At 30.1% G+C, this 21,240-nt stretch overlaps 1 protein-coding gene across 1 annotated transcript in view; it reads left to right on the top strand.

The window, feature by feature from the left end:
* LOC129942301 (uncharacterized) overlaps positions 1–20,691 on the top strand; it is a 74,990-nt gene extending 54,299 nt beyond the window's left edge. Inside the window, exon 2 of the mRNA XM_056051171.1 lies at positions 16,177–20,691. Within this exon, the coding sequence (XP_055907146.1) occupies positions 18,102–20,309 (2,208 nt within the window). The 5' untranslated portion in view covers positions 16,177–18,101 and the 3' untranslated portion in view covers positions 20,310–20,691. The remainder of the gene's footprint in view (positions 1–16,176) is intronic.
* The last annotated feature ends 549 nt before the right edge of the window (positions 20,692–21,240 follow it).

Here is a 21,240-nt window from a genome sequence, read left to right as displayed (position 1 = left end):
TAGACCTATTAAACCAATAAGACAAAAATATTCACCGAAAATCGAGATAATATTCCTATTGTTTATTTACCCACATAAGTAAAGTATATATAAATCATTGTTGTTTCATTATATTAAAGAAAATAATAATTTATTTGAAACGTAATTTCTTTTATGAAAAACTGATTCTCGATATTCCACAACTCTGACTTCTCCAATAAACAACCAGAAATAAAAATTTCCACTAATATTTTATGTGCATAATAATTACGAAAATTACAAAGCTAAACAAAATAACTTCTTTTTTATTTATTTATTTGATTGGATCCGTATTAAAATTAAAATATTCTTGTTTTTCTTTATTTTTTGTTGTCTGCTAGTATTGTTTGTTAATTGATTATTTCAATATGAATTTGTTTTATAAGAAAATAATAAGACATTTATCTTAAGATCTAAGCTATTATCATTTAAAGCGGTTAGCCGGTTTAATTTTTTGAATTATTATTATTCAAAAATCGGGAGTTTCCTCTTTCTAAATATTGATGACGTATTTAGGTAGACATAAAAGTGATGGTCAATGGCCCAACAAATATTAATAAAATCAATTTTCTCGGTGGCATTGAACATGAAATTAGTTTAAATATAGTGTTTTTGGAAAATCTACCTTTTTATTGTATATTGTTTAAATTAATATGCATTCAATTTAGTTTAATGGATTAAACTTTTATTTACTTTAATTATGCTTAAATTTATAACCTGAAATATTATTTTGTTTTATGTTAATTTTTAAAAAAGTGTTTAAAATCACGCGACTTTTAACTTTTAATGAATTGAAACTTATAACGAAGACGGAAGTTTAATTGTTTGGTGAATGAAAGATGGTAATGTTGAAAAAGTGAGTGTGATATTCTGGATAAGGAGATAGGTTGATTTGTTTTTAATTTCTTATAAGTTACGTTGTTTTATTTTATAGTATGTTACTTTGTATTGACTAAGTTTGTAAGAGCTGTTAAAAATTAACATTATTTCATTCAAATTTTTGCCGCAGCTTTGCTTCAAATGGTCCATCCGTATGAACTTATTTGGGCATACTCCTTCCAACATTTCCCTTAATATCTCAGGAATAAGTGCTTTAATGTTAATGTTGCTTAATCGGGTTATCGCTACAGATATTAATCTTAACATATCCCCGCAAAAAAGATCGGGCAGAAAAATAAAAAAGTTCACCGAACTCGCGTCTCAAAAGGTTTACTTTTACACGTCTTGTGTGGTATGTGGCACCGTCTTGATAAAATCACATGTCAAACACTTTCACTATGCACAAAAAATGGTTTGTTATCATCGCACGGTAGCATTAACCAATCAAAGTAATATTGCGATTCGCATATCATTTTTGAGACAATATAGCCCAATGTTTCTGCCAGCCCATAATCCGTACGAAACATTGACTTTTTCAGGATAAATTGGGAGCTCTGGCAATACTTATGACTGCTTTTTACTTTAAATACATGAGATTCGATTGTGCACGTATCCATTCAACAAGAAATAAACTTCGTTGCTGAACACATCTTTTCGATAAAAAAGTGGATTTTCGGCCAATTTCTCAAGAGCCTTTTCACCAAAAATTCACGAACATAAATATAGCGAACCTCAATATCCTTCGTTCTTTTGTGAAACTCGGGATTCTTTCCTAATTTAACAGCTCTTGCACTAATGACTTTAAACATTGGTGTCAGTTCCTTTCGTTGTTGGTAAGGGAGAGATTCATAGAAGCTGACTCGTCCATGTACGCAATATAGATAGATTTTCTTTGCTGGTCTTCCCTTGGCATCTTAGAGAAAAGTTCGTATACAATTCTATGCTATGATTTTCTATCTTCCTTGCTGCAGAACTTACTTCAAGACCAATGCCTAGTCAAGTTGCTGTTGGCAGATACATCAAGCGGCCAGCAGCTTTACGGTATGAAACTTGTCCACCTGTATCTTCATATTTTTAATTTCCGAGAATAGACGATACAAAGCACGACTTGTTGCAAAAAGGTATGTCCTGTAGCCCATTACGACACAGTTCGTTAGCCCTAGCTGCAACTAAAGGACTGAACAATTTCACGTCAAAACAAATTTTTTTACGGTTCTCTTGAAGAAGAAGTATACTTTTCAAAGCCTGCGGGATTTGAAGATGGAACTGGGCCCATAACGTGATAAGGATAAGACTATTTTTATAAAAGAACAAACAATATTTATTAAAGGAAAACGTTCCTCAGCTTTCAGCATAAAATTTATATTCATACAGTCACATATTTTGTTCAATGATTTATCTAGTTTTAACAAAATATTTTGTATTATTCATATTTGTTCTGGAAAGTCAATTTTACTATTTACACCTAATCTGCCTTATCACGAAGTTTCAGAGAAAAACCCTTAATTTTGTTAGTCATATTTTTATCAATGGTTTTTAATTTATGTATCCAATATGTATCATCATTTTTTTTTTACCATCAGAATATTTTCAATTAATCTAAACTTCTGAAGAAACCAATTTTTAAACTAAAAATATCATTCGTCTTTTATTAACATCAACAGAAACTTAGTCAGCCAGAAACTAATTCCAATGATTACTTTTAGTCACTATTGAATTCAACCTTTTTTGCTTTTCTTTTTTTGAAGACCTTTTTATTATGAATTAAACTGTTTTCATTATCGAGACCATCAAAGTTTATTTTTTTTACAATAAGCAATCTCAGATATTAACTCTACTCTTCAAATATTGTTTTATTACCGAAATTGTGTATCTTAACTTTATATGAATTAAATATTATTATTTCATATAAAAATAAAGATATAGATTAGGAGCACAGACAAGATAATATTATAATACATAAAATAAACGTTAAGCCTTACATTTATATACAAAAAAACACAAAGTAATATGTCGTCGGGAAATACCTTGAAATATTTTCCAAATGGATTAATAAATCACGTCTAAATTATGTAACTACTTGAAGTTTGAATATTAACTTAAAAACTCTTGAAGTTCGATTTTTGAGTGGTAGTCTATAATTGTCTGTCTATATATTTTTTGTATTTATTTGAGTTGGATATTTGTGTTTTTCCCTATACAATTGTTTTATTAAAAATGAGATATAATTTTACACAATATTGGTCATGTTTTAGGGAATATTTTATGCAATCCTTTACTATTGAATTTAAATATGTATGTCTTGGTCATATCCTTATCTTTTGCCGCAAAAACATTTTGAAATCGACATATTTATTTGAAGTTTTAGAAATTATTATTTTGGAAAATCCCAATATTAAGTAATTATCATCCAATATTTATGAGTTCAATGTGATGTTCTGCAAATTCAAATTCAATCATTTACCATATAGTGGAACGAAATGACTCTTAAATAACAACGTTAGGAAATATTGTAAACTTATTTCCAAAGTGAGAAGTTTTGACAGAAATGAAGTTACCACCGCTTTTGCTGCACAAAAATTAGTTTGAATGGTATGTGAATGACAAAGCTTATTGTAACGAAGATTCAATTCACCAACATCAACTCGCAATTGACACAAAAGAAGAAATCTCCTCATGAATTAGCTTGAGAAAAATCTCGAATTATTCGCTTGCAAGATCTAAATGACTCAGCTATTGAACACGCACGAACATTCAGCCATCCATCCACCTCTTAATTGTTTCTCAGTAGAGACTTTGGGTTAACAAAATCATCTTTTCTGACAAGAAGCATTAGGGCATCTAGGGCACGACAAACCTGCACGTTACTGCCGGGAGCCAATATATATATATTTTTTTAAATTTAAATTAAAGATTCGGCTTGAGCGACCTTGATGGTGAACCACAAAGCTCATACCTTAATCGATCGTCTGTACACCAAATTCCCAAATCGCGTTAACCCGTTAGCGATAATAATTGATCACATTACAGCTAGGATTTCAGCAATATCCATATATTGTTTTTTTTTTTTAAACTAGAATGATAGAATGTCGTGAAATGTGAAGCCAACAGTGGCAGTCACTTAAACAACCTAGTAGTGGATCTTAATAATAACACTATGTGCATTAACCAGATACGGACACTGATCTGGTTCTGCAGAAAAGTATTGCCTGGCTATGATTTAATTTCTGGTTCTTTGTAAACTGTCCACATTTAAAAGGTTTTTTTTTTTTCATTTTTAAAATACTTTTCAATGAAAGCTAATGAACTCTTATTCAATTATCTACAGTTCTATCATACTAGTTCCATGTGTAATAAGAATGACTAATACATTTTTAATTCCAGACTGACAGCCTTCTTTGCTTATCATTGTTGAAAAATTGTAAAATATATAGATCACCACCTGTGGTTTATAAATTTATTGGGTATTTACACAACTATTTCCTTGATTTATATTAACTTTCATTTTGTAAATAAGTCATATAACATATCACCAATCGTTATTTGAAATTTATTCAAGGCAATTATCTTAATCTTTGCAACTGATATAGTAAAAGTAATAAATAAGTCGTGACTGACGCATTTTACTCTCTTTAGTATAAAGTTCCGTGACACACATGATACATAATTTTTATTTCTTCCTTTAAAATAATCAAACAAATATTTAGAATTTTTTAAAAATGTGTTTCCTTTAATGTAGAAACTATGAGCTTGGCAGTGTTTTGGATGATGACACACAAAATCATTTATTAACTTCATATAGAAAGTTATTGTAATGGGTCTGATTTGTCGTACGTTCGTACGACCGTACGTTCGCGACGTTTTTTTCGTCGTCCATAGCTTAAGAACCAGAAGAGATATCGATTTCAAATAAATTTTGTTATAAAGATAATAAGGCAGAAAGATGCAGAAAGGGCTCTCAAGATAATTGCGTAGGTATTTTTTTACCATAGCAGTTTGAAAAAAGGTGCAAATTTTGGTTAACCCTAAATATCTTACGAACCAAAAACGCAGTGATATCAAAGAAGTATATTTTTTGAAAAAAATCCATTTAACGGTTTTTGTTATAAATCACAAAAACTGAACAAAAATTTGTCACCTCCAAAATTTTACGACTTAAATATAATTTCATCTCCAAAACAATTTTGTGCAACGAAGAATAATGTTTTTGTTATCTGATCAAATTTTGAGAAAATTCGAATTGACAGTTTTTTTTATAAACAATTAAAATTTAAAAAAAGCATTACTCAAATTCGGTAAAAATTGAATATCGATTCAAATATCTTTTTAAAAACTTGAAATTTAGGCTTCAAACTTATTTTATCTTATAAGAAATATTGTTTTCAACATTCTGAAAAATGTTGTGAAAAATCGAATTGACAGTTTTCTTACAAAAAATAAAAACCTAACAAAAATGTATAAAAGTTGGTAAAAATTGAATTTCGACTCAAATATCTTTTCAAAAATTGTATATATTTTGTTTAAACTACTTTTATCTTTCAAGAAATATTGTTTTCAACATTCAGTAAAATTTTGAAAAAAATCGAATGGACAGTTTTTGTACAAAAAATTAAAAACCTAAAAAAAAATCAACTAAAGTTGGTAAAAATTGATTTTCGACTTTTCAAAAATTTGAAATGTTGGCTTCAAACTAATTTTATCTTATAAGAAATATTGTTTTCAACATCCGATATAATTTTGAAAAAAATCGAATTGACAGTTTTTTTACAAAAAATAAAACTCTAAAAAAAAACAATACTAAAACTTGGTAAAAATTTACTTTCGACTCAAATTGCTTCTCAAAAATTAAATATATTGGTTTCAACCTTATTTTATTTCACAAATATTGTTTTCGATATTCAGTTATTTTTATATAAAAATCCAACAGTCCCTTTTTTTATAAAAATCTACAAAAAATAGTACGCAAATTTGGTAAAAATTGATACGAGTACATATAGACAAACTTTTAAGCAAGACAAATCGACAGACGGGATGGAAAGTTATCAGTGTAGGTCGCATTCCAGCCTCTTTTTTTTTTTAGAAAAAGACAGGGTTACGAAATACAAAATTATAGAAGGCAAAGATACGAAAGACAAAGCTACGAAACCACATTATTCGAACCAAAATAAAGAAAAACCAAACGAGCGAAGCTTATATGTGGGCGTTACTTTAACCTTTGTTCATTAGTCTGCAAAGGATAAATAAATACCCGTGCAAGTTTTGTGTCAAAGATCAAAATGAATAATAAGTATATCTCAAGGTTCCTATAGTTAGTCTCGTTTTTTCTTGCCCCTTATGCAGTCAGCTAAACCGTTTTAATTTTTTGGTTAAATTTTTTAGTATGCGAAAACACGACGTTTTCACCATTTTCTGACAAAATCCAAGTGAATGAAAAATTTAAAATTAATTTAAATCAAGTTCAAACTCATCCTGGCTTAGAGAAAACGTTATAAGAACTAATGATACACGCATCTTCTCGGATAGCCAAACTTCGTTAAAGTCCCTAGACTCTGTCTCCGCTAACTCACTAACAACCCTAAATTGTCGATCATCTCTTACGGAGATGGCTACACAGTTCAACATTCATCGTTTCTGGGTGACGGGCCATAGAGACATTCCAGGAAATTGCAGAGCTGACGAACTTGCAAAAAGCTAAACAACTTTAACTCTGCTGGCTCACAATGCTATCATAGGTATCCCCTCATAGCATCATGCTAAAGCAAGATACCATAGAGAAAACAAACTTCAGATGGAATAACACCACCACCTATTTAGCGACAAAACTAATTTGGCCTAATCTTAGCGCCAGGCGCTCAAAACAATTAATATCTCTGAGTAGATTGCACATTAGCTACGTTGTAGGTGTCCTGACCGGGCACTGCTTTATAGGAAGGCGTGCTATTCGACTTGGAGACCCTGCAAATGATTTTTGTAGGAATTGCATGGACGAGGAGGAGACAATCTCTCATCTTCTGTGCACATGCCCTGCCTTATTACAAAGACGTAGAATGCACCTTGGAGACTACTACTTCAACAATACCAGCAATCTAAGAAATTCTGACACTATTTGTCTCCAACGCTTCATTCGGAGCTCCAATTGGTTCGACGAGTTAAGCCGATTAACTGATCCATGTGGTATCACAACGGATCATACTTTGGTCTATGTGTGTTGGACTTCCCAACCAACAGCTACTTTAACCTAACCTTAACCTAACCTATAAGTTCAAACCCAAAAGGAGATAGGGAAGATACTAGTTTGGGAGTTTTTGTTTCCCGTATGAGTTATCCCTTAGGTATGGCCTTCGTTCAGACCGATTACAAAAGCATTCCGAGATAATCATTCATAACGTAGGAAAGAACTCATCCCAAAAAAAATGGAATATCGGGAAACTTATCGAATGAAATGCAGGAATTGCATTCGATTAGCAAGTTGACATATAGAAACAATTCTTTTTCTTTTGATTCCTTATTTGTTCAAATTGGTTCAATGTTTGCCTGAAAAACGAGACTCAATAAAAAAATAATTCATATAATGACATACATTTTCATCTTTCGTTCGATGTATTAAAAAAGCTACATAAGAACTTTGCTTTGGGACCTTTTAAGGAACATTATTGAATTTTATATCTTTGTTTGTTATTTCGAAACTTTGAATTTGCAAAAATCTTAAGGCAGGATGGTTTTTCGTACAGACAGATTGTATTTTTTCGAAAGTGTGGTTTTCAAGAAGAAATAAAACACATATTATCAAATTCTCTGACGAAGAATCCTGCTTTATTATAAAACTAAGCGTATGCCAATATGTTTTAAAAATAATTTGGTCAATGTTTTGTGCCACTCTTTTTCAGCAAAATGTGATAATCTTTTTCAGAACGTTAATCTACGACCCCGGCTTATCTGCGTAGATAAGGGACTTCACATAACCACACAAAAACTAGTCCAGCGGTGTTTGATTGGACGATTTAAAAGGCCTGACAACATGTCGTAATTAATCCGCTTACCAAAAGTTACCTTCAATTGTGGCTTCATGCCAACCCTACCATTATTTTGGTATTTGAACGATTTGCAAACGTGTTTCAAGAGTAAGTCTATTCGTTATGAAATGGCTAGCCCTAAGCTTAATTCAAGTGTCGGCTGTCAAAAAAACCAACTCCGAAAAAAGAATTGCCACATTTAAAAGCGAACGCCAAATAACTCACAACTTTTAAATTTTCAAAAAATACTCAGTCCCAAAACTTTTGGCTTATTTTTTCTGATGCAGAATTAAATGTTTCACGAACTGTCATCGCAATACTCAAGTGAGTGCCCAAAACTTACTATTTCTAAGTGCTATACAATTTTTGATAAACTTTTTTTGGGTGCTTTTGACCGCCTTCTCATAAGAAAAAGCTAAATGTTTGACGTTTATTAAAAACATTTTTATTTTTCAGTATAATTAATATTACCTTTTATATTTAACTAGCTTTTACCCGCGATTTCGTCCGCATTAGATAGTTTTTTTGGATAGTGAATGAATAAGCCTAAGCTGTACTTTTTGTTACGTATGTTTAAATTTACCGAGATAGGTTGAGGCCATACTAAGTGTGATTGTCATAGGTAAGGTTAGGTGACAAACCGAGTAAATCATTAAGTATTAAAAAAACAATTAAATTTACACGACAAATAAAATATTTGCAGGATTTCTCTGTAATTTGCATGCGTCCGACAACGGTGTGTGTGATCGTTCAGGTAGACCCACTCAGTGATATCCTCCCCCAGCACTGCACTTCTGCCCCCACCCCCAGCCTCGTTAAATTACACTAAAAAAAGGGTTTGGGATGTGATCCACATTTAAAACTTCGTATCTTGCCTGTCGATTTGTCTTGCTTAAAAATTTATAGGTTTTCGTGTTTTCTTAAAAAAGTTGTCAGTTAAAAAAATCAGAAATAACCAACAATATTTTGCATATAATAAAATAGTTTGATTTCGAAATCTATTTTTTTTCACGAGATTTTTAGTCTAAAACCAATGTTTACTAATTTTAGTAGCACTTCTTTAAATTTTATATTTCTTAAATAATAAAATACAAATTGGATGAATGAAATTAGTTTTAAGCCAATATCTTCTATTATTCACGAGATATGGAGAACCGAACATAAATTTTTACCAAATTTGAGTACTATTTTTGGTATGAAAAACTGTTGAATTTTTATTAAAAATTACTGAATGTCGAAAACAATGTTTTCTATGAGATAAAATAAGTTTTGCACCTAATATTTTTAGTTTTTGAAAAGATATTTGAGTCGAAAAATTAATTTTTACGAATTTTGTGGTAATGCCCTTTTTAAGTGTTTATTTTTGTTAAAAAAACGTCAATTCGTTTTTTTTTTTCAAAATTGTACCAAATGTTTAAAAAGTTATTCTTCGTTGCACAAAATTGTTTTAAAGATAAAATAATTTTTGTTCGTACTATTTTCGAGGTGACAAATATTTTATTTTAATTAATTTGTTTTCCAAAAATATATTTGTTTAGTATCACGTTACAATATAGATTGTAAAATTTAATTCAAGTTTCTAGAATTATATGTTCGTGACATTTTAAGAGTCTATTATTTCGACTCTAGGGACCTTGAAACGTCGAGAAAAGTAAACATTTTCATTTCAACAAATCGGACCTATTACAATAACTTCCTATGGGAAGTTGATAAGAAAACGAATGGAATAAAACGAACAAAAAAAAGAGGCTGGGATGCGACCCACACTGATAACTTCCCATCCCGTCTGTCGATTTGTCTTGCTTAAAAGTTTGTCTTTATGTGCTAGTATCGATTTTACCAAATTTACGTACTATTTTTTATAGATTTTATTTTTTATGAAAAAACGGACTGTTGGGTTTTTATATAAAAATCACTGAATATTGAAAACAATATTTTCTGTAAAATAAAATAAGTTTGAAGCCAATATTTTGAATTTTTAAAAAGCTATTTGAGTCGAAAGTAAATGTTTACCAAGTTGTAGTATTGTTTTTTTTAGAGTTTTATTTTTTGTAAAAAAAAACCGTCAATTCGATTTTCTTCAAAATTCTATCGAATGTTGAAAACAATATTTTCTATAAGATAAAATTAGTTTGAATACAATATTTAATAGATTTGAAAAGATATTTGAGTCGAAAATCAATTTTTACCAACTTTTGTTAAATTTTTTTTAGGTATTTAATTTTTTGTACAAAAACCATCAATTCGATTTTTTTCAAAATTTTACTAAATGTTAACAACAATATTTTTTGAAAGATAAAAGTAGTTAAAGGCCAATATCTACAATTTTTAAAAAGAAGTTTGAGTCGAAAATCAATTTTTACCAACTTTTATACATTTTTTTTAAGGTTTTTATTTTTTGTAAAAGCTGTCAATTCGATTTTTCTCAACATCTTTCAGAATGCTTAAAACAATATTTCTTATAAGATAAAATAAGTTTAAAGTCTAACTTTCAAGTTTTTGAAAAGATATTTGAATCCATATTCAATTTTTACCAAATTTTGTTAATTTTTGTTCGGTTTTTAATTTTTTATAAAAAAAACTGTCAATTCGATTTTGTTCAAAATTTTACTGAATGTTGAAAACAATATTTTTTGAAAGATAAAAGTAAATTAAAGCCAATATCTCAAAGTTTTGAAAAGATATTTGAGTCGAAAATCAATTTTTACCAACTTTTATTAATTTTTTTTTAGGTTTTTATTTTTTTGTAAAAAAACTGTCAATTCCATTTTTCTCAAAATTTTATTGAATGTTGAAAACAATATTTCTTATAAGATAAAATAAGCTTGAAGCCTTAATTTCAAGTTTTTGAAAAGATATTTGAATCGATATTTAATTTTTACGAACTTTGAGTAATGTTTTTTTTAGATTTTTATTTTTTATAAAAAAAACTATCAATTCGATTTTTCTCAAAATTTTATCACATTTTTAAAACATTATTCTCCGTTGCTCAAAATTGTTTTGGAGATGAAATCATATGTTAGTCGTTAAATTTAGGAGGTGACAAATTTTTTTTTTTCAGTTTTTTTGATTTAGAAAAAAACCGTTAGATAGATTTTTTTCAAAAAATATACTTCTTTGAGATCACGTTACAGTCTATTATATAAAATTTAATTCAAGTCTCTAGCGTTTTTGGTTCATAAGATATTAAGGGTTAACCAAAATTTTCACCTTTTTTTAAAACTGCTATGGTAAAAAAACCACCCACGCAATTTTCTTGAGAGCCCTTTCTGCATCTTTCTGCCTTATTATCTGTATAACAAAATTTATTTGAAGTCGATATCTCTTCTGGTTCTTGAGCTATGGACGACGAAAAAAACGTCGCGAACGTACGGACGTACGGACGTACGGACGTACGAACGTACGTACACACGCACGCACAGACATCTTTCTAAAAATCTTTTATTTCGACTCTAGGGACCTTGAAACGTCGAGAAATGTCAAAATTTTCAATTTGACAAATCGGACCCATTACAATAACTTCCTATGGGAAGTTAATAAATCTTCCATAATAAATAAATTCAATCGTCAAGTTTAAAACATAAATACAAGTAAACAAGAGTACTACTATTTTTCAAAGTTCAAAGGCTTGCGAAAAAAATCGATTAATAAATTGGACTCTGTAAATATCAAAAAAAAAGAAGATTGAACTACAAAATCTCAATAAGGTTTATTCAATCAATTAGCCCAGCTTCCAGACAGAAAAATATGTCTGCAACCTAACAACAGTTTTTAAATTATTCATACTGTTTTAAAACTATATAATGTATAGCTACCAAACAAATTCATTTATTATTGTTTATTTATTTTCTGAACAAAAAGACATGCAGGACTCTGGACTTTTATTTCTATTCACTAAATTTTAATGTATTAGTTTATTATATTTATGAGAAATTTAACATATATATGTGACATTTGACAATAATTTTAAATCAGCCACATGTAATAAATTTGTATCAAAAATACACTTCTTGTCTAGATATTTTCGGATTTGCTCTCCCGTGTGACTTTGATTTGATATTAAACAATGACCTGTATAATGGTAACACAAATAATAACAATAACGAATTTGTGAGATAAAAAAGAAAACAAGTTTGGCAAAAATCAACGTGATGAAGAAAGTGGTGTATCCGTAGTAAACAAGGTTTTTTTTTTTAAAGAATATATAAATAGCACTGATCTGATATATTTTTTTTGACAAATGTTGCAAATTTATTTCTATAGTTAGCAGCTTTGATTAGTAACATAAACATTTTAAATTGTTTGAAATTCATAATATTTACTTTGTTAGCTGAATTTACAGATTAATCCTTGTATACACATTTTGGTGCGTGTAAACTTGTTTTTGATTCTTAAGCTTGCCTTGAGATTGTTAAAATTTTAATTTGATGACCAATTTCGTAAGCATTTTAACAATCTATAATAACTTTTTGTGGTAAATTTGTCTTGTCTTACTTAATCAAAATGAAAATAAGGCCATTCTTGGACCAATACCCTAGAATATAAATCCACAATTTTTTTTTTCAAAGTCAAATGTAAAAAAAAAATGAGTTTTTCGCGATTTTCAGCAAAACGGTAAGTTTGATCATAAAAATATTTCAAACAAAAAATGTAGATCATAAAATTATCTACAAAAAATTCCTTTAAATTTTGTTCTACGAGCCACCGTTTTTTAGCTGTAACGAATCAAAAAGTTGTAAAAGTTGTAAAGTTGCGGAACTTTCAAATTTTGTTTTTAATGATATTTTAAACAATCTGATCGATTTTCAGCTTGGTGGGAATTTAAGTAACTTCGAATGTCTAAATTGACTGGACTATAGAGAGATGCCTGCTTTTGCGAGTGAACGGACGTTGGGGATACTTTTTTTCCTCGGCTATATCTCAAGAACTTCAAAAAAATCTTTTCTTACAGATAACATTAAAATATACGGAAAGCTTTTTCTAAAAAAATATAAAAGAAGTTTTTTCTTTATATAGCAATTTGAGAAACATTTTGGTTGACTCCAATAATTTACGAACAAAAAACGCTATTGACTTCAATTAAATTGTATAACAACTTGAGACGCTACCAAATTGCTTCATTGATTAGGCAGATTATCACCTCAGTGGATGCGTCAATAGCAAAATGATAATCAAAGAGTGATTGTTGAAAAACCAAAAACTTAATTTGAGTTTAATTTAAAAATCCCATCGGCCCTTAAAATTTAACAGCCCTTAAGATAACTAATTTCGTAAATATAATCTTACGAAAAAAAAACGCTTGCAAATTATTGAATTTCTTCGTATTAGTTTAGACGACTTAATGATGAGGCTATTCGAAACCAAATTTATAGTGTTGGTCATTAAGTCAAAACCTTGCTTACGAAAAGTGCGAACTAAGGTAAATATCGCAGCCTAATAGGCTTGCGTTAATGATGATATTGAATTATCAATTCGGTCCCATTCGCATCAATTGGCCCTCTAATCCTTTACTAAGTAGACAAAATTGCAAAAGTATAAAGATGTAAAGCCTTTGGAAATAAAGCTTGTTCAAGAATTGAAACCGAATTTTTGGTGAATAGTTGAATGGATACGTGAACAAGCGAACATTCCATATAAGGCTTGAAAGTTATTATTTGGTGCGGATTATGGGCTGGTGGAATCATGGGGCAGTATTTCTTCTAAGATGATGATGCGAATTGCAACGTTAAGGGCTAAAGTGCTATAATAACAATTTGGTTGATCCAAATTCAGTTCTTGAGTTTCCATGACATGAGGTTTCAACAAGATGGTTCCACATGTCATACAACAGGCGTAAACAGCTAATTTCACATTTGAAGATGGCCAATTGGCCAGATCTTGCGATCAAATGCCTTATGACTATATTTTGTGAGGCTATGTAAGGCTTATGTCTCAAGAGACAAGTCTCTTTAGATAAGTACTTTAGAAGCCAACATTAAAGTACTTATTCTCGAGGTAGCGGAGGAAATGTTTCAAATAAGATTGCATTTTTCTCAATTGCATGTTTATTGTTTTTAATCTTTGATAGCTCTCAAAAAATAACTCGTTAATCGGTAAAATTGATATCACGATAAAAAAGTACTTTTATAATAAAATTTTTCAAAACATCTTCCATTTTGTCTTAAAATATTCTTATGAGAAAAATTCAAACATCTGTCTAAATTTTATAATTTAAAAAGAGGCTGGGATGCGACCCACACTGATAACTTCCCATCCCGTCTGTCGATTTGTCTTGCTTAAAAGTTTGTCTATATGTACTCGTATCAATTTTTACCAAATTTGCGTACTATTTTTTGTAGATTTGATTTTTTATGAAAAAAACTGACTGTTGAATTTTTATATAAAAATTACTGAATATGGAAAACAATATTTTCTGTGAAATAAAATAAGTTTCAAGCCAATATTTTCAAGTTTTGAAAAGCTATTTGAGTCGAAAGTAAATTTTTACCAAGTTTTAGTATTGTTTTATTTTTTGTAAAGAAACTGTCAATTCGATTTTTTAAAAATTTTACGAAATGTTGAAAACAATATTTCTTATTTTTTAAAAGATATTTGAGTCGAAAATCAATTTTTACCAACTTTTATACATTTTTTTTTAGGTTTTTATTTTTTGTAAAAAAACTGTCAATTCGATTTTTTTCAAACTTTAACTGAATGTTGACAACAAGATGTTTTGAAAGATAAAAGTAAATTAAAGCCAATATCTCAAAGTTTTGAAAAGATATTTGAGTCGAAAATCAATTTTTACCCACTTTTATAATTTTTTTTTTAGGTTTTTATTTTTTCTAAAAAAAACCGTCAATTCGATTTTTTTTCAAACTTTAACTGGATGTTGACAACAAGATGTTTTGAAAGATAAAAGTAAATTAAAGCCAATATCTCAAAGTTTTGAAAAGATATTTGAGTCGAAAATCAATTTTTACCAACTTTTATAATTTTTTTTTTAGGTTTTTATTTTTTGTAAAAAAACTGTCAATTCGATTTTTCTCAACATTCTTCAAAATGTTGAAAACAATATTTCTTTTAAGATAAAATAAGTTTGAAGCCTAAATTTCAAGTTTTTGAAAAGATATTTAAATCGATATTCAATTTTTACCAACTTTGAGCAATGTTTTTTTTTAGATTTTTATTTTTTATAAAAAAAACTGTCAATTAGATTTTTCTCAAAATTTTATCAGATGTCAAAAACATTATTCTTCGTTGCACAAAATTGTTTTAGAGATGAAATCATATTTCAATCGTAAAATTTTGGAGGTGACAAATTTTTTTTTCAGTTTTATTGATTTTTAAAAAAAACTGTTATATTGATTTTTTTTCAAAAAATATACCTGTTTGGCATCATGTTACAATATATTATATAAAATTTAATTCAAGTCTCTAGCGTTTTTGGTTCGTAAGATATTTAGGGTTAAAAAAACCACCCACGCAATATTCTTGAGAGCCCTTTCTGCATCTTTCTGCCTTTTTATCTGTATAACAAAATTTATTTGAAGTCGATATCTCTTCTGGTTCTTGAGCTATGGACAACGAAAAAAACGTCGCGAACGTACGGACGTACGGACGTACGGACGTACGGACATACGGACGTACGGACGTACGGACGTACAAACGTACGTACACACGCACGCACAGACATCTTTCTAAAAATCTTTTATTTCGACTCTAGGGACCTTGAAACGTCGAGAAATGTCAAAATTTTCAATTTGACAAATCGGACCCATTACAATAACTTCCTATGGGAAGTTAAAAATGTCTTTTTTTTCAAATTAAGAGTCTTATGAGCTATTCTTTCTTATCCGAAGATAATTCACTTGCCTTAACTTTACTTAACTTCAAATGCTAGCCAAAACGATGGAATAAACTTTTAATAAATGGAACATTATTAATTATTGTTTGAAGTTCATTTAAGTTTTAGCCATAATATTAAGAGCCAAACAAAAAAGATACTTAAAATACAAAATGCAACACAAATCACATAATATTAATCTATCTTGTAGCACGCTAGAGTATTTTTATAAGTTGGTTATATTTAATCTCTATAAACTACTTTTTTGTTTTAAATTCATTGAATTAAAATTGCAACATCATCAATTATTTATAGTAATATTATATTAAACAATTATAACAAACCACTTTTAACACGTCTTATAGTCTTATAGAACTCTCTTGAATGGGGGAAACCCCTCAAAGAAACAAGTGCAATAACGATTTCTTATTTCAATTTCAGAATTCATTCAAGATCTCTCGCTCTCAACTTATACAACAACTTACATATGAGGTAAAGGAAAACTACAAAACATCTGTGAGCTAAAAAAAAAAAACATTATTACACAAGACATTCAACACAAATCGTGGCGCAAAATATACCTAAGAAGTTAAATCACCAAATATAAACAAAAAAATCTAACTTTAACAAAAATTAAAGTAAAAACAACTTTAAGCCATTTAAACTTATGTCCATGTCCATCCAGCAATCTCAATCATCAATCAATCGATTGCGATATTAAAAAATAGTTTAACAAAACTTGTTTCCCTCCAATTTTAACACTTTATATAAAATAACGTCATCGTTAATAATTATTTGTCTAAGACTTTGCATTGACCACGCGAATTTGAAGATCAAGTGAATCTTTAATCAACAATAATAATTTTTATTATTGACAAAATCAATCAACTTAACACACGACGCGACGCGACGCAACGTGACGCTTTGACTCGTTTTTGAAGTACATTTATTTCACACATTTAAGAACTTTGGAATTGTACGTCATCAACAATTATAAAATAATTGTATTCAAATAAATTGTCACTTAGGTACTGTGGGATAAACTTGATTTTATTAATATGCAAAAAAATAAAGAAACAGAACAAAAAAGAATAAATGAAAATTTGAACAACTTTAAGAAAAGCTCGAACTCATCAGCCTTAACCTAATAATATCATTCATTAAAAAATATGAAACAAATCAATGAACAAAATGTTAAAAAAAATAAATAAATAATAATACTAAACAACAGTAACGTTCCATTTTAATAAACAAATCAAAGAACCACTCAAATCTAACTTCTCACTCAAAATCCGGTCTTACAGAAGATCATGTATCTTTAACCTTCTAGATACCAATAATTTCAACCACGAATACAAATGCATAAAATAAATAAATGAGAATTGAAAAAATAAAATTCACCACGTTTTTATGTACCTCATCAAAAACTTACAGAAACTTATAGCTACGATTTTCATTCTCTTAACTTCTCTATGAATCTCTTATCTGCTCAAAAACAAGTCAAGAGATTTTTCATCTAGAGAAAAAAGTAAGGGTTTTTCGAATTCAAAAAAAATTGAAAAATAGAAGATACAAAACACAGAAACGCCGCATACGCCGCACCGATCCTCACCTCAAAAACTCTAAACTCAAAACAAAATGCCGACAGGAGATTCAGTTTGTTGAGAATATAGAAGACTCTTCTGTAGTATTTTATTTATAAATACAGTTTTTTTATGTTTAGATCTTTTATTTATTATAATTATTATTATTATTGTTATTTTGAGGGAATTTTTTTTAATTCCAATCATGAACACTTCAGTTGTGAATATCACGCTCAAGAGTGAAGATCTATTCAATACGCGGATTCTTCTTGTAAAAAAGCAAAGAATAAAATACTAAGCGACTTCAAAATTAAGGAAACAAAAGAACTTATTTAAGTGAAATCAGAAATCCAGAAAAACAGATCTTAAACTCTAGCGGTAATCTAACTTAAATAATATCAATGTGATTTATTAACAAATTGTCAATTAAAATCAACATAAATTAATTGAAATTCAGATTAAATGAAAAAGTTGCTTCATTGTGAATAATAGTTTGAGTGCAAAATTTATGTAAATTGAAAGAAAAAATCCCACAAAATGGGCTAAAATATTTAAATAAAAGCAAAGTCAAATTATTGTTTCCCTTAAAGTTATATCAAAAAAACCATATTGAAGCTTTGATTTCAATCGGTGTAGTACAAAAATTAATAAATTCGAAGGAAATGAATATTAAATCCGGATATAATCCAAAACGAGAAATTATAATATAAAAAGTAAAACTTGGCAGAAAGCCAATCTAAGAAAATACAACAACAAATAAAAGTAATATTAATATGAACAAATATGGCAATAGACTTTTTAATTTTTGGTTTTCTCGTGATATCGTTCATAATAAATTTGCTGCCATTAGGTGCATTCTGGGTGACACCAGGTTTACGAACAACGGCTAATCGATTTGTTATAAATTTATTGATTATAAATTTAATTGGTTGTTGTATCTTAGCACCTACATTATATTTAAGTGACGATGATGAAAGTTTTCATCAAATTGGCAGTGAACAAGTTGCATTGACAACAGCACTAAGAACTCAAAGCCAGAACACCACAACGATGGTTAACGCAGGAGGCCCCGGAGTTGCTTTTCATAATAAAAGTGAGCATTCATCAGATTCACAGATGACAACATTCCAATGCAATTCAACTTATTGCAGCGAACAGCTGACATTTATTGAGGAGCGAGACGAGGAGAAAATTGTGATAACTGAATTGAATGAGAAGAAATTAAGTGATATGTTGAGACTATTGAAGTCGACGACGACGACGATGAGGCCAGGGGTGAGATGTTGGTCGATAGATCTGGCGGCAGCTTTGGGAGCATTGTCAGTGTTGCTGGTGGTGGGCGATACTTGGATGGCGGTGAGAGATCCCCTACGTTATCACAGTCGGATATCGGGTTTGAAGTCGTGGGTTCTGATTGCCATGACTTGGGTTTTGGGGGTTCTTTTCGGAGTGATGTCGGCATTGAGGGAAATCAATTTTCAATACAACACAGTTTTTGAGAAAAGGAGAAATACCTCTTTGGAGCAAATTCAAGTTTCTAGCTTTTCACATAGCACAATTTTTAGCATGATTTTCGCTTGTATTTATTTTATTGTGATTATTTTGCTCCCATTCGGGTTTGTCTGTGGTATGTATTGGAGAATCTTTTCGGAAGCCAAAGAAAATGGTCTGAGAATGCGTCAGAATGGATCATCACCGCTGCTGCAGAGTGCTACAAATCTTACACATAGTCAAGAGCAGCAGCAGAGAAATGCACATTTATTAATGCGAAGAAATTCGATAACTAACAGCACTAACAATAATTCGGGGGGAGGTGGTGGATTGCAATTAAAAATCGATAGGAAAAGAAACCACAAAGATTCAATACCAACCACCACAAACACAACAACAACATCAAACACTGTTAAGATTGCTGAAGCTAAAAAGCCAAAGTCAATATTACCACCACTTTCCGAACCAGACGAGACATCTTTGACGGAAGAAGGAAATACATCAGCCACCACCACCGTCAATCCATTGGCTTTGTGCCAAAGTACCAAAAGAGAGATAAAAAGGAATTATTCAGTGCGACAACTTCCGGTTGCGGGACTTTCTTCGCATCAAGATACCATTGAATGTAGTCGGTTGAATTCGTTTCGACAGATAAAATCATCACCTAATCTACAAAAACGAAGTTCCTTAACAGGGCTTGAAACAACATTCCATTTGCGTAATCATCACCATCCTCACGCTTCACCTAAGTCATTGAGCTATATGACATCAATTCGTCGGAGGCTGTCAAATGCTTCGTCGCTTTTTAAGCAACGCGAAGAGTCACGAGCCGCTCGTATCAGTATTTTAGTCGTAATAATGTTCCTAGTGTCATATTTACCGTATGGCCTCTTAGTATTACTACAAGATCGATTGATCGATAATTTTCCTCATTCAACACAACTGGCAGTGCTAATGATTCTGCTAGCGAATTTCAGCTCACCGTTCATATTCGCTTACAGAAATAAGCGTGTGCGCCATGGAGTCACTCGACTGTTTGGTTTGGATGCCCGGTCGAAGGACCATCGTTTGCAGTGCAAGGGCATATTTCTGCGATACGGTACGAAGGCTCGGATCAGTGTTAAACGTAGCAGTAGCAAGGTCTCTGCATATTCTATGAATTCATGTAAATATCTTACACCAATTCTCAAGCATACAAATAGAAGCTTAAGAAATAAAATCGAAGAGAATAAGCACGAAGCAAATACATTCCTAACAAGTGCACAGGTTGAAAATAGCTTACAAAATTCTTCACCGCCATCGCCGCAGCAGAGTCAAAACAGTCTCAATCCTAAATGTGAAAATATAAATGATGCTGTTGATACAACAATTACCATTCAGCTAGATGCTGCCCATCATAGTGAAAAGTTTTCAATGTTCAAAGTGTTTTGCAAACGTTCTAAGTCAGTGCCGAATTGTGCGGCCACAAATTCATGTATTGCAGAATCTATAGAAGTTTAATTTAAGGGATATAGAAGTGTAAACCAAATATTGCGGTGTACGTACCTTTTTCTTTTTAGAAAAAATCTTTGTAAAATAACCAAATGAATGTACAACATACATAAAGGTAAATTATGTTTAAATTATATTTACACAACAAAATAAATTATTTTAAATAATAATAGAAAAAGATAAAAACAAAACCAAAAATTGTATATTTACATATAGGTAAAACTATTAAATTTAGTTAATCAATTTTTTTAAAGTTAAAATTAAGATTATTTATTTATATATATTTAAGAGTCATTGTAAACTTAAAATTAAACTAAGGTCGTTTTGTCTCACTTATCTGACTTATTAACAACTGAAAAGAAAAATCAAATAAGTTGATTATTCATATGATTTGACATAATGCCGAGTATTGATAAATCTCTTCTTCTTTGGATTAGAAACTATTTTGCTAACCGTTCAGCAAAAGTTGTAAAGGATAGTTTCAAGTCTATAATTCATAAAATAAATGATGGTGTTCCCTAAGGCTGCTTTTTGTCTTCAACTCTCTTCCTGACATTCTCTTGTCTACCACTTCTAATGCATTAAACTGTTTCGCTGACGACAGTAACCTCAGATTTTCATATTCGTTCCTAGATTAACATCCTTGTCCTTCGTATGTGGAACTTTAACCGCAGTGTATAATAAGCTTTTTAAATGCCGATCTCCGTGTAGAATTTAATGCTTCAAAAACTCAATGCTGTCTCCTGTAGTTAAAGCTTAACCCACCCCATATGCCACTATCCATGAATAGAAGTATAAATCTCTTGGATAGAATTATAAAAAAAGGTTTGAAAGAATGATAGGCGATAGAACAATAACCCAAACTTTTACATCCCTCGAATACCACCGCAATGTTTTGTACCGATATTTTAACAAATAATTCAGACATAGTACTCGCACT

Source organism: Eupeodes corollae, chromosome 1 (assembly GCF_945859685.1).
Source record: "Eupeodes corollae chromosome 1, idEupCoro1.1, whole genome shotgun sequence".
Classification (NCBI taxonomy): Eukaryota; Metazoa; Arthropoda; class Insecta; order Diptera; family Syrphidae; genus Eupeodes; species Eupeodes corollae.
The sequence above is the reverse complement of the archived record's forward strand: the minus strand, read 5'-3'. Positions and strand labels throughout refer to the sequence as shown.